The sequence below is a fragment of the Thermomyces dupontii genome (genome assembly GCF_041956625.1).
Source record: "Thermomyces dupontii strain NRRL 2155 unplaced genomic scaffold VTN31scaffold_1, whole genome shotgun sequence".
NCBI lineage: Eukaryota > Fungi > Ascomycota > Eurotiomycetes > Eurotiales > Trichocomaceae > Thermomyces > Thermomyces dupontii.
The window spans coordinates 995718-1010927 of record NW_027192307.1 but is presented as its reverse complement, the minus strand read 5'-3'; the positions used below and the strand labels follow the sequence as shown (position 1 = coordinate 1010927).

At 53.3% G+C, this 15210-nt stretch overlaps 7 protein-coding genes across 7 annotated transcripts; 5 read left to right on the top strand and 2 right to left on the bottom strand.

Annotated features, from left to right (window-relative positions):
- Positions 1-39: 39 nt before the first annotated feature.
- VTN31DRAFT_386 (uncharacterized protein) lies at positions 40-1320 on the top strand (the record flags this gene model as incomplete). The annotated part of the gene is made up of 1 exon (XM_069404185.1): positions 40-1320. One exon carries the CDS (start codon positions 40-42, stop codon positions 1318-1320), a length of 1281 nt encoding a protein of 426 aa, XP_069263242.1.
- A 224-nt stretch (positions 1321-1544) lies between these two features.
- Positions 1545-3284, bottom strand: VTN31DRAFT_385 (uncharacterized protein; the record flags this gene model as incomplete). The annotated part of the gene is made up of 3 exons (XM_069404174.1): positions 1545-2039; positions 2092-2199; positions 2256-3284. The coding sequence occupies 3 exons, from the start codon at positions 3282-3284 to the stop codon at positions 1545-1547; spliced, it is 1632 nt and encodes a 543-aa protein (XP_069263241.1).
- A 1948-nt stretch (positions 3285-5232) lies between these two features.
- Positions 5233-5882, top strand: VTN31DRAFT_384 (uncharacterized protein; the record flags this gene model as incomplete). The annotated part of the gene is made up of 2 exons (XM_069404163.1): positions 5233-5675; positions 5732-5882. 2 exons carry the CDS (start codon positions 5233-5235, stop codon positions 5880-5882), a joined length of 594 nt encoding a protein of 197 aa, XP_069263240.1.
- Positions 5883-6169: 287 nt separating this feature from the next.
- VTN31DRAFT_383 (uncharacterized protein) lies at positions 6170-6879 on the bottom strand (the record flags this gene model as incomplete). Its single annotated transcript, XM_069404152.1, has 2 exons — positions 6170-6501; positions 6579-6879. The coding sequence occupies 2 exons, from the start codon at positions 6877-6879 to the stop codon at positions 6170-6172; spliced, it is 633 nt and encodes a 210-aa protein (XP_069263239.1).
- A 429-nt stretch (positions 6880-7308) lies between these two features.
- Positions 7309-9215, top strand: VTN31DRAFT_382 (uncharacterized protein; the record flags this gene model as incomplete). Its single annotated transcript, XM_069404141.1, has 4 exons — positions 7309-7349; positions 7413-7816; positions 7872-8342; positions 8401-9215. The coding sequence occupies 4 exons, from the start codon at positions 7309-7311 to the stop codon at positions 9213-9215; spliced, it is 1731 nt and encodes a 576-aa protein (XP_069263238.1).
- A 664-nt stretch (positions 9216-9879) lies between these two features.
- On the top strand, positions 9880-11400 carry VTN31DRAFT_381 (uncharacterized protein; the record flags this gene model as incomplete). Its single annotated transcript, XM_069404130.1, has 3 exons — positions 9880-9896; positions 9964-10108; positions 10168-11400. The coding sequence occupies 3 exons, from the start codon at positions 9880-9882 to the stop codon at positions 11398-11400; spliced, it is 1395 nt and encodes a 464-aa protein (XP_069263237.1).
- Positions 11401-11943: 543 nt separating this feature from the next.
- On the top strand, positions 11944-14096 carry VTN31DRAFT_380 (uncharacterized protein; the record flags this gene model as incomplete). Its single annotated transcript, XM_069404119.1, has 3 exons — positions 11944-12406; positions 12457-12619; positions 12671-14096. 3 exons carry the CDS (start codon positions 11944-11946, stop codon positions 14094-14096), a joined length of 2052 nt encoding a protein of 683 aa, XP_069263236.1.
- Between the last annotated feature and the right edge of the window lie 1114 nt (positions 14097-15210).

Genomic DNA, 15210 nt, shown 5'->3' with positions numbered 1-15210 from the left:
ACCGTGCATCCCAATCTGATAATCACAGACATAAACACCATGGCCCAGCATGCTGCTGCTACTATCAAAGACATCGTCATCACGCCGGTGGCATTCCACGACATGCCCCTGCTGAACAGCGTCGGCGTGCATGAACCCTTTGCATTGCGCACCGTCATTGAAGTCATCACCGAGAAGACCTACGGACTGGGCGAATCCTACGGCGACTCTGAACACTTGGCGCGGCTGCAACGAGCCGCAGACCGGATCAAGGGCCGGTCAGTATACGAGCTGAATGCCATCTACAGACTATGCGCCGAGTCCCTAGCCGGCGACACTTCCACCGGTGGCGACGGCATGGCCGGCATGGTCACCACCGCGTCCACGGTGGATAAAGTCTTCTCGCCGTTTGAAGTGGCGTGCCTCGATATCCAGGGCAAGCTGACGGGTGTCCCTGTCAGCGAGTTACTCGGCGGACGCATCCGGGACAATGTCCAGTACTCTGCCTATCTCTTCTACAAATGGGGCAGGCACCCCGGCGACGACGCAGACGATGAATACGGCCCGGCTTTGGACCCCGACGGCCTAGTGAAGCAGGCGCAAAAGATCATCGACGAGTACGGCTTCAAAGCCATCAAACTCAAGGGCGGCGTGTTCCCACCCGAGCAAGAAGTCCAGGCGATCAAGAAGCTGCATGAGGCGTTCCCGGGCTTCCCCTTGCGGCTGGACCCCAACGCGGCCTGGACCGTGGAGACCTCGAAATGGGTCGCAAAGGAGTTGGAGGGTATCGTCGAGTACCTGGAGGATCCGGCCCCGGGCATCGATGGCATGGCGGAGGTGGCCAAGGAAGCACCCATGCCGCTGGCAACGAATATGGCGGTCGTTGCGTTCAACCATCTTCCTCAGTCGACCCGCAAGAATGCAGTCAAAGTGGTTCTCTCCGATCATCACTTCTGGGGCGGCCTGCGCAAGTCGCAGACGCTGGCTGCAATCTGTGCCACTTGGGGCATGCGTCTCTCGATGCACTCCAACAGCCATCTGGGGATCTCGCTGGCCGCCATGACGCATCTAGCCGCGGCGACGCCGAATCTGGATTACGCATGCGACACGCATTGGCCGTGGAAGCGCCGAGACGAAGACGTCATTGTGGATGGCGCTCTGAAATGGGAGGACGGAGGCGTAGTTGTTCCCACCGGTCCCGGTCTGGGGATCGAACTTGATCGAGAGAGGTTGGCACGGCTGCACCAGCAGTACCTAGACTGTGGCATCCGGAAGCGAGATGACACGACCTACATGAAGAAGTTCCATCCAGAATTCTCTGCCAAAGTTCCAAAGTGGTGAGACCAATGGAACACAAAACTTCTGTTTCATCAGACTTGTCAGGTAGATCTTGACGATTTCCTGATTCAGAGGGGTGTTGAATCCAGAATCCTAGCATGTCTAAATTGTATGTGCACTCATGCCGACCAACTGAACCCAAGTAAATCAAATGATAACCACAGCAATCATAATCGAACGCTAGACAAGGGGCAAAATAACTCTCGAGGGTATCCAAAAACAAACCGCTAAGATACCTTGTGAACCGGACATTCTTTCTTCCGTTCAAACCACTCAACAATGCATGATTTATGAAATTTGCACAGACACTCCAACCGAGCCAACGCAACGCCTACCTCGTACTCTTCCATGCAGATCGTGCACTCCTGTGGGCTACCGTCTTCGTTGACACAATCTTTTTCGGTAGCCTTGAATGACAGCATGCGCATCATATGCGGTGACTGCGTACTAGGACTAGATGCAGAGGGTGGCGACCGCCCTCGGAGTGTATTGTTCTCGATGCAGGTTCGGATATGAGCCTCCCGAGCTGCTTCGTCGCCGTCCTCGCCTCGCGGCGGAAGTGGCCTGCTACAGACCGGGCAAACGTCACGCTCATCAATGGGAGCTCTCCGAGCATGATCTGAATGTCGAGGCCGATCCGAGCGAGTGGCAGATCTCGAACCAGAGTAGTCACTACTGGTCCGAAGGTGGCTTCCCCCCGATGCGGGGTGATGGCCTCCGAACTGCAAAAATGTTAGCAACAGCGCTCCAGTTTGGACACTGGAGGGGACTTACGAATCCAGAGAGCGAGGAGAATGGCGACTGTGAGTCATACGGAAAAGCGTACCGGGACGAGAAGGCAGCAGGATTGGCAGGAGCAGTTCCGCTGCTGCCGCCGCCGTACTGAACAGCGGGGTTAGAATGGAATCAAACTAAAGCCGCTGAGCGAAACAACTCACCCGTCGCATTATGCGATCATATCGTTCCCAGTCAGTCTCCCCGTCTCGCGGATCATATGACTGAGAGCCCGATAGAGATCGATGAGCGCGATGCCGGGAATTGCTTGGTGAGAACGATCCTCCCCAGCTAGATCCTGGCATTGCCTGCGGTCCAGACCTGGCGTGTCCATACCCGGCCGGCGGGTCTAGATTAGGGTCTGGCACACACGGATTGCACAAACGCACTTCTTCCCCGCCCCCGAGAGCAGGGTTCCAAGCAAGGCTCCCAGAACGCGGCGACCGTGGCGATCGCTGGGAACCATCACCCGTCAAATCAATGGTCCGGGAAGAGTCTTTTTGTCCCGGAGGACGAACGATAAATTGCCGAGGAATGGTAATTCGGTGCGGAGAACATGACGCACATACTACTCGGCCGCATTTCCGACAGTGATGCTTCCGGTACCAGAGATTGAATTGGATACCGCAGATTGGACAATGGGTCACTTCGGAGTCTGGTTGCCATCGAGGCAGGGTGTATTCCATTAAGCTGTCTTGAGCGGACGGCAAAGTCGGTGAGCTGCGGCTATACTGGCGAGACAGTTCATGTCGCGGTCGAGGACTCGATGTAGGCGAAGACGAATCGATGGCGTTCTCCCGAGAGGAGCCCGGTAACGAGTCTCCATTCCTATTGCCGTTTCCGCTGCCGCCCGATGGGAGCTGGGGTAAAGGCCGATGAACGCCAGCGGTGCTGCTGCTACTCGGTCCAGGGTCGGCACCATCCATCCTTGACTGTATTGGCGGGATTGAGCCACCATCTGTGGAGGTATTCGTCAATCGCCGTTTGCGATCTATTGCAGTAGAGCCGGCACCTCTTCCAGTCGATTCGGAGGTTGAATGTCTGTGACTATCCGACAAGCCCGACGAAGATCTAGTGATACTGTTGCCATGTTGATTGTCCGACTGAGAAACCCCCCAACCATAGGTCCCGAACGCGGGTGTGGAGGATGTGGGAACTTGCGTGTTCTGAGATGCAGAGTCGGGGGACGACATGAACGGTGGGCAAACAGCCAAAGGGTTGAAGGGCGTGGGGAACGTGGTGGGCGGAAAAGATCCCTGATTGCCTTCTGCCCTGGGGGAGGCTAGTCTTCGCCGCTTCGACGAGACTTCATTGACAGCGCGGGTCGGAAAGTCCAGGGTTGTAGAAATCGACAATTATTGATTAATCGGGGTGTTCAGGTTACCGTTGGGTGGCGACTCGGGCGACGCTTTGCTGGAGCTTTCGGGCTGTTTCTCTGCGTCCGTGGACGAGGCCCGATCTTCGTCCTGCCGTACTAGTCCGACTCCCGTCGTCCCTAGTCGGGTTACAGTCGTTTGATGATGGCTGCTCACACGGTCCGGCTCCGGCTGAGTTGGTGGAGTGCGAAGTCAGGGAGCGGAGAGAGTAAGCCTAGTCGAACAGCTGTCGTGAGGAGAAAATCGAAGCTGCTGTAAAAGGATAATATCCTTCTTGCTAGAAATATGAATTCGATTTGATATACCGACGGGACGGGAGGAACGGCTGTGGGACGCAGAGTACTGGATGAAGTAGTAGAGTGACTTGCTGATACAGTAGTGAAGTGATCGTGAGCCAGAGCCTCAGACAAAGCTTATCAGATCTCGTGATTTCACAATCGGGTCACAAATCAATGCCCCCTCGAGTCTACAAAGGAGTTCGAGTTTTCTGACGATGCCCAACTGATCACGCAGACGCAGAGCGTGATCGCGTCAGCAACAAGTCAAGCGAGTTTTCAGGATCATACGTGATTAGTCTGTTCTGTTGAGAGTGTACTCCGTACAGAGTACTTGAAGAGGCACAGATAGAATGCGAACTTAGGGAGTACCGTATCGTACTTCGTTCTTTCGAAAAGTGCTCCGTACACAGGCGATTTTCTCAGTTTCTGATCATGAGGAAGATGCTCTCCATCACAACTAAGCATCGCGGAACAATTCGAAGTCACAAACCCACCCTCGATCTCGCCCTCTCTCTCTTATCAGTTCAACAACGAAGTCGAACGGCATGGAACCTGTGACCAGTCAGAGGGACGGAAAGCCAAGCCTTGGCAAAGGAAAACAGCTTAGATAATCAGACATGCGTATCACGTGACCTAGGTCAGGTGCTGAGTATCGAGTGTGAATTGTCACATGATCTCAGGTTAACTATGGCCGGATGGCCGCATACTACTTACTGTCATGTTCCATTCAGCTGGCTTGCGTTCAACGAAAATTCACAAGCACTACAAAGATGGTCCTGGAAATGTATTCAAGCCTTCAAGGCGACGCTAGTTTTAGCTCCTCGATGAGAACGAAATCAGCAGCTAACTAAAAATAGATCTCATTGAAATGGATCTGCCATGAATCGTTCCGCGTCATGGTTCCGAAATCTCGGCTGCTCGCGATACGGCCTTTGTCCCTTGCGTTGAAGGCTGCTATGCCTGGTGATTCCATCGTCGTGACTCGTGGAATGAACAAAATAATTCAAGTCATTGACACGTCTTTGCCTTGGAGAGCGAGACAGGGAGATCAAGGCAGGTTCCTTGTTTCTTGGGTTTGGTGTTCGAATCCAAGAGCACCCTGTCTAGACTCTGTCGATCTTTGTCGAGAATACGGTCTTCATGTCCAATTGTTAAAAGATTCTCCGAAATGGCCTGGGAATCTCATTCCAGCTGTAACAGGAATAGGGCCCTCGATGTAAGGGTCTGATTGGGCCTTGGAGGCCTCTGCATTCCATGTAATAGGGTTGGAGTATTCAGTATTGTCACACATGCATCGTCTTGTGAAGGGGACGAACCTAGACACCCCATCCTTTGTTTGTTTGCTGACGCGTTGACATGGTCCAGTGTATGTGATGATGTGAGCAGACACTGGACAGGTAACTCTTCGCACACTTTGTGGAGGACTTGACGAGTAGCCACTGCACTTCGAACACCGAAGATAGTCGCTTTTGGTCCTGTCATTGAACATGTCGACTCAGCAAACAGCCGCACAAGCATCACCTACCCGCAATGTCACCTCCAATCTACGCCTCGAAACAGCAAACGCACAGCAATCAGCGGAACAAGAGCCAGGCATTGCCGGCATTCAGTCGAATTCAATGTCACAAACGTCACCTGCCAGTGATACGACCATATCAAGGCCGAAGAAAGAGACAACCATACCTAAGGTTTCCGTCACTTCGATCCCTTCGCCCACCACCACCACCGCCAGCAGCAGCAAGGAGCTTCCCTTCGCGAAACCCAGGGCTGTACAAAGCACACGATCGAAAGGATCCATTCCATTGTCGCCAACGACCTCCAATGAGATAGGCGTGGTCGCAAACCCGGAAGAGTTCTGGCGTCGTTTTTCCGTGGCCGTGCATCGAAGCGAAGAGATGGCTCAAATCCATCAAAACTCTGGAAAATATTCGTCGGTATTCCCCGAATTATATCACTATCTGCCGTCCTAGCTGACAGCGTGCAAAGTAGAGAGACATGGCTGTCACGCCAACGCCGCAAAGCTCGAAAGACGAGAATTTGTGGCGCCATCATCGTTCTCGCGATCGTCCTCCTTGCAACCGGTGTAGGAGTCACAATCTGGTTTCTGAGAAAGAATAACTGGTTCCAGACAACCTAACCCTTTCCTGGTCATCTGACTCCTTTTTGTCTGTACATGGTTCACGTCATTCGTACCGGTGGGCGGACATCTCTGCAATCGTGTTTAGCATGTTCGAATATCCTGTTTCGATGTCAGAATATAGCTCTGAATGATGTCAATGTACATATGGCTTAATCAATATACAATGGTTTGATTCATGACTATCCTAGATATCAGTCTCGACAGGACCCAAACCAAACGCCGCGCCTCATACCAAACAAGTACTGAACAACCAACCGTCAATAATGCAAACATTGAACAGTGCATCATTGATATCTCCTCCTCGTCGGTTCCGGACTCGGACTTCGGCTCACGCTACGCGCATCCCGGCCCCGCATCTTCAACCATTTCTTCGTCGACAATTCTAGCTCCCGCATAAGTTCCGGCGAGGGATCCTTGCGATGAATGAAATTGCAAAATCCACCGCGCACACACCCATCTCCACTGTTGAGTCGACAGCACGCCTCTCGGAAATCCGTCACGGGTGAGAGCTCACAGTACACCGGCCGTGCGGCATACCAGCGCGAGTTGAGAGCATCACAAGCTGCTTGCGCATCTTCTTCGTACTTGAAGCGCACGTAGACGTTGCCAATTAGATCTGCAATAAATCATGTTAGTACTGCATCCTGTCGAGAGAAACGGGATATATACAAAATCAATCCAGGGGAAACGCACGATCATTGTTGTTATCGCAAACCACCACCTCCTCAACCTCGCCATACTTGCACATCTCGCACCAGATATCCTCGTAGAACGCATCGAAGTGGGCCTGAATTTGCTGCGCATTCATCTTGTTCTTTGGATCAAATGCCGGGTTCTGATACAGGTTCGGCATCAGAATTGTCTGCGAGTACGACGGCTTGACATGCTTGCGCGAGCATCGGTCGCCATGCCGACAGGCGCCAATTTTGTAATAGAAGGAACAGTTGACTTTATCCTGCTCAGTACCGAAAATCGAAGCCAGATAGTTCGCCATTTTGTCACTGCTAGATCCCCGAAGCACCGACCTGATGTGAGATAGGCACAGCTCAGGTTCGATCCCAGAAACGTTGTGGCAAGGGCAGGACTCAGCAACAGAACCAACCAATCATTTGCCAGGTCATCTTGGCAGAAGCTGACTCAGCAATCTCTGCACCGCCACTGTGGCTTTGGAATCACGTGCTATCAACCATGCAATCCCGGACCGGCGTTGTTCCGGTGCTGTTTGGGACCTGCCAAGAAAGCCCCGGCATTCGGGAATCTGGCCGCTTATCAACGGCGTTATCAGCTTTCCCCGCATGTTTGGCCGATAAGTAGCTCCGGTGTCCCTGGCTGAGTTCTGGAATTCTCGAGTCGATCGTCGTCATCTTCTGTTTGACTCACTGAAGGGATAATCGCGAGAGAGAGGAGTCGACGAACAGACAATATGCTGCCTCCGTTTGACTATTTTCAGTATCTCCGCATCCGGTAAGCATTCCCACCGTTCTCCCAAGAACGCTTCGGAGTACCAATAACCCTAACTCTCTGCAGCAAGCGGAAACAAGCCGACCGCGCACAGCGGGTGGCAAGATTCGAGAATGAACACGGTTCCGTTCTCACAGATAAGGACAAATCAATCATCAATCGGCCCATTGAGGAGCTCGTGCAGGATGTGCACAACGGAGTCGTCTCCCCGGTGGATGTGCTCCGGACTTATGGTCGCGTCGCTGTCAGAGCTCAGCGCAAGACAAACTGCGTGACTGAATTTCTTTGGCCCGAAGCTGAGCAGTGGGCGGCCAAGGAAATCAACATCAAGGGGCCGCTGGCTGGCATCCCGGTGTCCCTCAAGGACTCCATTCATGTCAAGGGGTTCGACACTTCGGTTGGCTATGCGAGGAAATCAGAGAAACCGTTGGAAGAAGACGGGGTCTTGACAAAGATCCTCAAAGATGCAGGTGAGTCCGGTAAAACCAGCAGTTCTGCTTGATGCTGATTTGACCTCGCAACTAGGTGCTATTCCCTATGTCAAGACCGCATTGCCGATGACCCTGTTGAGCTTCGAGTCTGCAAATGGGCTCTGGGGAACCTGCGATAGTCCCCATGTATCTGGCTACTCTCCCGGTGGATCCTCGGGTGGCGAAGGAGCTATCTTGGCGCTCGGTGGTAGAATTGGAGTTGGAAGTGATGTAGCAGGCTCTGTGCGAGTTCCGGCCGCATGGAGTGGCGTGTACTCCCTACGCTGCAGTACCGGCCGCTGGCCGAAGACCGGCATTGACACTAGTATGCCCGGACAGGAGGGCGTCCCAAGCGTGTTCAGCCCTATGGCTCGGACATTGAATGACCTTACATATTTCACTCGCTCGATTATCCAGATCCAACCGTGGAAATATGATAATACAGTACACCCTATCGCTTGGAGAGCGGACGAGGAGAAGGAAGCTGCCGAGAAGAAGCTTCGCGTGGGTGTGTTGCGCTCGGATGGTACGTTCCAGACCCAGCCCTGCACATCCTTAAACTTTCTGACGCGGTCAAATCGCAGGAGTCGTCCCACCGACGCCAGCAATCGCCCGTGCTATTGATACCACGGTTGATGCCCTAATCGCGGCTGGTCATACCGTGGTTGAGGTCAACCCTCCTGCATCGGCGGATCCGTTTACTGGTCTCCTGCTGGCGTCGCAATTGCTCAATTCCGACGGCTGCATCACTTTCAACTCTCATCGATTCTCAGGAGAGCCAAACGATCCGGGCGCTGGCCAACTAACGCGAGTTGCCTCCCTACCGCGGCCGCTCCGGTACCTCTACTACCTCTACGTGCGATACATCAAGAGGGATGAAAAATGGGCGACTCTTATCCGTCATTTTGGTCCGAAGTCATCGGCAGAGTTGTGGCGACTCGTCCTCCAGAGAGAGGCCTTCCGAAAGACCTGGCACACCTGGTGGGATTCTGAACCTCAGCAGTTCGATTTCATCCTTTGCCCCGGTAATGCGACTCCTGCTCTCCCTCACAGAGCGATGCATAATGCCGTATCCTCGTGTGGATACACGTTTTTGTGGAACCTGCTCGACTATTCCGCTGGCATTATTCCCGTTGGCCACGTCGATCCCAAGCGCGACGCGCTGGCTGTTGGCGGTAAGAATGGATACAAGTCCGTCTTGAGAGAGTTGGGTTGCTACCATGGCATCGCTCGAGGAGCATGGATGTACTACGATGCAGAGAAGATGGCCGGTCTCCCGACCGCTGTCCAGGTGGTTGGGCGTCGCTGGCAGGAGGAAAAGGTTCTTGGGTACATGAAGGCCGTGGAGGATGCGCTGGAGCGGGCCGGGGAGAAGTACAGTTTGCTCGAAGTGGACTAACTTGTTGAAGCGCTTCTGACAGTACATATTAATCCTCACTGATGTGAAGGGAGATGTAGGTACATATAGTGCTTACACCGTAGGTAATCATTAACTCGCCCTTGGGCAGTACTATTGAGTCTGTCTCGAAAGCCCATGTTCATTGGCAGCTTACACTATTATCTGCCGAACTTAGCCAGCAATTCAAGTACATATGACTGAAACCATTACATTCTACCTGATGAACGTTCCTGCAGCACGGTCGAGGCATTTATCATCAAAGCTCGTGTTTGGCAACGTGATGGTCTGATCTCAGTCGTTCTCAGCGGGCTTAGGGAGCCCCGCGCCAACGTTAAACCTCAAGGTGGATTCATCAGATTGGCCTGCCAACTGACAACATTCGTCGCTCAGTACCAATCGCTGCCACCACAAGTCAGCATTTCTATATTGAGTTTCCCGCCTCTGCATGTGCTGAATGTTATCTGTTGTCGGGTCATATTAACATCTCGCCTTCCAGCGATCAACCCGCCTGACTCGATTAATTATTGCTCCGTACTGGCACGATTCAGTCAACAAGAAGCACAACGTTTGTTTCGTACCACTCCCTTCGGTTGCCTGAGATTTTTTGACGTGTGAATGTGCTGCCTGTACCTTGACGCGACTCTGCCTACGAAAATCCAATCTGATGTCGGTCGTTCTCCTGTACGGGTCCCGTCGATTTTCTCTCCATTGACTCAGGGTAAGATACTCATAGATGTCCCTGATTTAGGAATTCCTCCTCAGGCTCGGCATCTTGCGAGATGGAGCTCCCGCATACTCCAACAGAGGAAAACTACTGGAGCAGCCTGATCAATCCCGACAAAAGTCCGACACCGTTACTTGAACAACTGTGTCTTGGGATTGCGCAAGTCATCGTGTGTACATCATGGTTCGTTCCCTGCCGAAGTGCCAGCCCTAACACGGATCTATATAGGCCACCAACTTTGAACCATCGAACACGGGGCCAGACTTGACGCCGACAAAGCTGGCAGCGTTCTACCGGGAGGCGGGCCGTAACTATGACACCCTGTTCCTCGAGACACCGTACTGCTCGCTCTCTTTCATCTATCAAAAACTCGGTTGCTTCCACAGTTTGCAACCGACGTCGAACGCCTTCGAACCTCCCTGCATTCCGGCGCTGTTGCCCATTGGCTTCGTGCGTTGGGAGACGATTCAGATCCTGCTCGACCCAGACGAGCATCATCAATTGCTACAAACTGCGCTAAAGAAGTGGGATATTGTCGACTCGAAAGGGGTCGCTTTTCCGAAAGCGATACCCCGAGAGGTGTTCCCAAAGGTTCCCGATCAGGATATGGTGGAATGGCACGAGAAACTGAGCAAGCAATTAAAGCACGATCATCAAACTTGGAACACACCGCCACGCCCTTCACCAGACGAGTTTGCTCGCGACTACTTCTCGTGTCATCCTAGATCTCCCCTCCATCGTGGATTCCGTGTTCCGAGGTCTCGACCTTCGTCGGTCGAAGATTTCTGGCCGCCTAGACGGCCAAAAAGCCCTGATGACAAACGACCACGGCCGTTTCGGTTTGCGTCTGATCACGATTACTACCGAACGAGCTCCCGCTCTCAGAACGCGTCCCCGCGCTCGTCGCCACGTTCGCCTTCTCCACCTCCGAGACGTGGACGCTCCAATACCCGCCGATCTCGATCAAGGAAGTCTTTTGATCAATCATCTCCGCAATTGCGACGACAATACAGTGGCTGTAGTTCTTCTGAATTTTCCAATGACGAAGATTTTGGTCGACGACCTCGTCGTCGGAACTCGGTAGACCCACGCAGTCGTCTGTCGTCTCGGCCATATGGCGAGCCGCGGCATCGACGGTACTCGCACGATGCGACGCTTGAAAATGAGCGTTATGGCCGTGCTTCTTATTTCTCGAATGAGAAAGCCGAGAAACGCTCTCGCCGATATCGTCCATCAAGCCTCCATTTTCAAGAGCGAGCATTCGACGAAACAAGCGAATTCGCTCCGTCACCAAAAACTGCCGATGTTCCCAGATTCTATGTCTATGTTGAGCCGCCGCCACAAGAGGCTCGGCGACGGAGCTTTGGAGAGGAACATATGAAGCCGTTTCGTACTCAGTACTATCGGCGACGGTCTTCCAGCAGTGCGAGCACTTATGGTCCGTGGCCGTCCACAAGATGAGTCCGCTTCTGTGTTGTTAACGAATGTATATACTCTCCTCGCTATCAGCTCTATATCTGTCTTGACCACTCACCTACTGTACTGTACATACTACTAGTATGCTTTGTGATACCTCGGAAATTGTCATGTTTATCGTTTTCTGGATCTGGAAGCGGATCAGTCCCCACTGGGCCGAGCCGCCCCACGTGACCCGCTTTCTTCTTCTAGTTTCTATTGGTCAGATTTTGGCTACATTTGTTATCAATGACGTCGCTGTCCAACCTCACCTCTCCGACTTCAAAACAGCAGAATTCGTCCCTGCTTGTAAATACCACGCAGTTGAACTTGGGTATTGCCAGTTTGTTTTTCTCAAAACGCCCGACAAAAATCAGGAGCAAAGAAACTCGAACCTTCTGTCGTCGCCGTGCATCCAATCGCGTTCTCGATTGACTGTGGCTTGCACGCTGAATAACCTACAGTAATCTTCATTGGGCCTGTCATCTGTGGCTAGCCGAGTACCAAATGCATATGTACATACATGTGCGCTCTGTTGCCGCATAAACAATGTCTCTCAGTCGAGTCTCCTACCTGGAGTCGTGGGAGCATCAACCGCCGCCTTTTGTCCGCCGGCGGACCATCACTGAAGATGAAGAAGATGATGATGACGGACAAGCCACGCCTCGTGCGTCCCAGTATCGGGGTCATGATTCGGAGACCGATACATTATTCTTGTCTTCATCCTATCCGTCAACGCTGCCCTCACGCACCATCAGACATAAGCTGAGCTTCAATCCCTACGCGGGACGAGGATGGGCCCATAGCAGCACCGCCGCAGCAGCTCAGGCTGCTGCCGATCAGGAGCACAGCTCCCTTCTCCATGCGGATGGAGTTTCCCCGGACAGTGTTTCTAATGGAGGTTTCAAGGGAGTGGATGATCCTTTGGCGAGAGAGGTTGGCTTTCGGGATCCCAACTGGAATTTTGCCGAAACCACAGCGGCATTTGAAGTAAGCCGCAGGAAAAGAATCGGTATGTTGACGCTACTAAAGTTTGATTGGAAGTTACTAACGAATACTTAGCCCAGGTTGTGGTCGCAGTGTTTTACTGCTTGTTTGCTGCGGGTCCCGTGTTTGGTTTCGCTGCCCTCAAGCCGGTGTTGATCCGCGAGGGAGTGTACCAGCATCGATGCTCCCAGAATGAACTCGAGCGTGGTATTGGCACATGCTATGGCCAAGAGACACGGTGAGTGGTGCAGAGAGAATGTCCCACGTTGCCGACCTAACATTGTCCCAGGTTGAACTTGATGTTCACCATCGCCGCCGTAGCAACCAACATCTGCGCTCTCCCTGTAGGCACTGTGCTCGACGTGTACGGTCCCAGAGTAAGCGGCATCATTGGCAGCATATTTATTGCCGTTGGTACTCTTCTCTTTGCATTTGCCTTTCATCTTCCCTTCGATGGGTACATTCCCGGATACTTGTTCATCGCATTGGGTGGACCGTTCGTTTTCATCTCATCCTTTCAGCTTTCCAACACCTTTCCGACTCGCTCTGGATTGATTCTCTCCCTGCTCACGGGGGCTTTTGACGCATCCAGCGCGTTATTCTTGATTTTCCGACTTATCAACGAGGAGACCAACGGTGCATTCTCTGTTCAAACGTTCTTCACCCTCTACTTGGTTGTTCCCCTGTTCATTTTCATTGTCGAGATCACGTTAATGCCGAAGACCTCTTACAAAACAGCGGGCGAGCTTGTGCTGCAGGCAGAGGAGAACATCGTAGACGATGCCAACGACGCTGTGGATCCCAGCATCGCCAACCGCGAAGAAGGCGAGCGTCAGCGTCAGGATCGCCGTGAGCGACGGCAGAGTATCGTCAGCAACATTCAAGAGCTTCTCGACGACAGCATTGGCAATCGCCGAATCGACGACCTGATATTCGACGATAACAATCCAGAATTCGCCAGCCGTCGTCGGCGCGAACAAGCTATGCAGAAGCAAAAGACAGTAAAAGAAGCCCACACCAAGCCCAGCGCAAAGCACGCCGCGGGAGGCGTTTGGGGCGTGATGCACGGGGCCTCGGCGCTCCAGCAGATCCGCTCCGGATGGTTTATCCTCATCGCGCTGTTTACCGCGCTGCAGATGCTTCGCATCAATTACTTTGTCGCGACGATCCGGACGCAGTATGATTCGTTGTTGTCCTCTCCGGAACTGTCACGACAATTAAACGATGTTTTTGACCTGGCGCTCCCCATCGGCGGTCTGCTCGCTATTCCTTTTATCGGAGGGATTCTGGACAACACCGGCACTCCGACGGTCCTTGCCGTCCTAGTTTCCGTCTCCACCACGATCGGCATCCTAGGCTGCATCCCGGGAAGCATCGCAATCGGATACCTCAATGTCGCGCTATTCGTGCTCTACCGGCCCTTCTACTACACGGCGGTGTCCGACTACGTGGCCAAGGTGTTTGGCTTCCAGACCTTTGGCAAGGTCTACGGGCTGGTGATTGCACTGGCGGGCATATGCAACTTTGCGCAGGCGGGCCTGGATGCGTTGACGTTCAAACTATTTGACCGGGACCCAATCCCCGTGAATGTGACACTGACGGTGCTGGTTGTCGTTGTGGGTGGGTGTTTGGTGACCTATGTCTCTACCAAAGCTAGGGCGCTGGCACGCTCTGCGGAGAAGACTGAGGAGCGCAGGTCATACGGAACAGTCTAAAAGGAATGGCATGAATGACGCATGAGTGTATATATCTTCAAAGCAAAAGCAGTGTTATGTTATTGTTATTGATCGAATACGACAATCAGACATGAATCGACCTTTTTCCGTCTTCCATAGAGTAACTTATCCCTGGTCTAAACCATGGCATTTCAATGGATCAGATTCATAAATCCACGCCATTCCCATGATTCGCCGCCCCAGCTTCCTGGTCCATCTTCACTAGTTCATCCAACCCGCACACCCGAAGAATCTGTTGAGGCGAGAGCCCGTATTCGGCATCCCGGTTTCCTTGAACTCCCACAGTGCTCCTTTAATCGCACGATAAGCGGGCGCCAACGCCGCAAACGGCACCACCATGATCCTAAACCCCATCTCTTTCGCCAACGCGGCCGAGATCGTCGGCGTGGCACCATGCTCCACCATAGTATTTAAACAGCATCGGCCACGGCGCGAGATCCCTGACGATCCGCCTCGCCTCTTCTTCGGACCGCGGGCCTTCGAGGATCCCCATACCGGCACCGACGTCCCGCGCGCCACGTAGTCGGGCCAGCACCTCGTCGTAGCCGTGCTGCTGGAGGGCATCCGTCCGAGCGATCACGATGATATCGCTGTTGATGCGTCTGCGGGCCTGCACCGCGGCGCGGATGCGCGCGGTGTACGTCTCGCGATCCCACGACGGTCTTCCCCGCGAGATGCCCGCAGCGCTTCGTTGTCTGGATCTGGTCCTTGATGTGCAGCGCGGCGACCCCGGCCCGCGCGGAGTGCGCCGTCGTCCGCGCCACCATGATCGGACCGCTGTACCCGGTATCTCCGTCAGCGATCAAGGGGACATGCGGGTCCAGATTGGCAATCGTCTCGGCATTTTGCCGCATGTCGTTTGAGGGTGGCGATGCCGAGGTCGGCTTGTCCGTGCATCGAGGCGGTGGTGCCTGCTCCGGTCTAAATGGATATATACGTTTCGAAAGATCACGGTCATCAAAACACTCCTAGCCACCCAGAGCACACCGAAAACCACCCTACTAAGGCAAAACAGATTGCGAGGTTGGTGTGTCTGTACCATGTATAATGCATCAAAGCCAACTTCCAGCGCAATTCACGCGGAAAACCCATC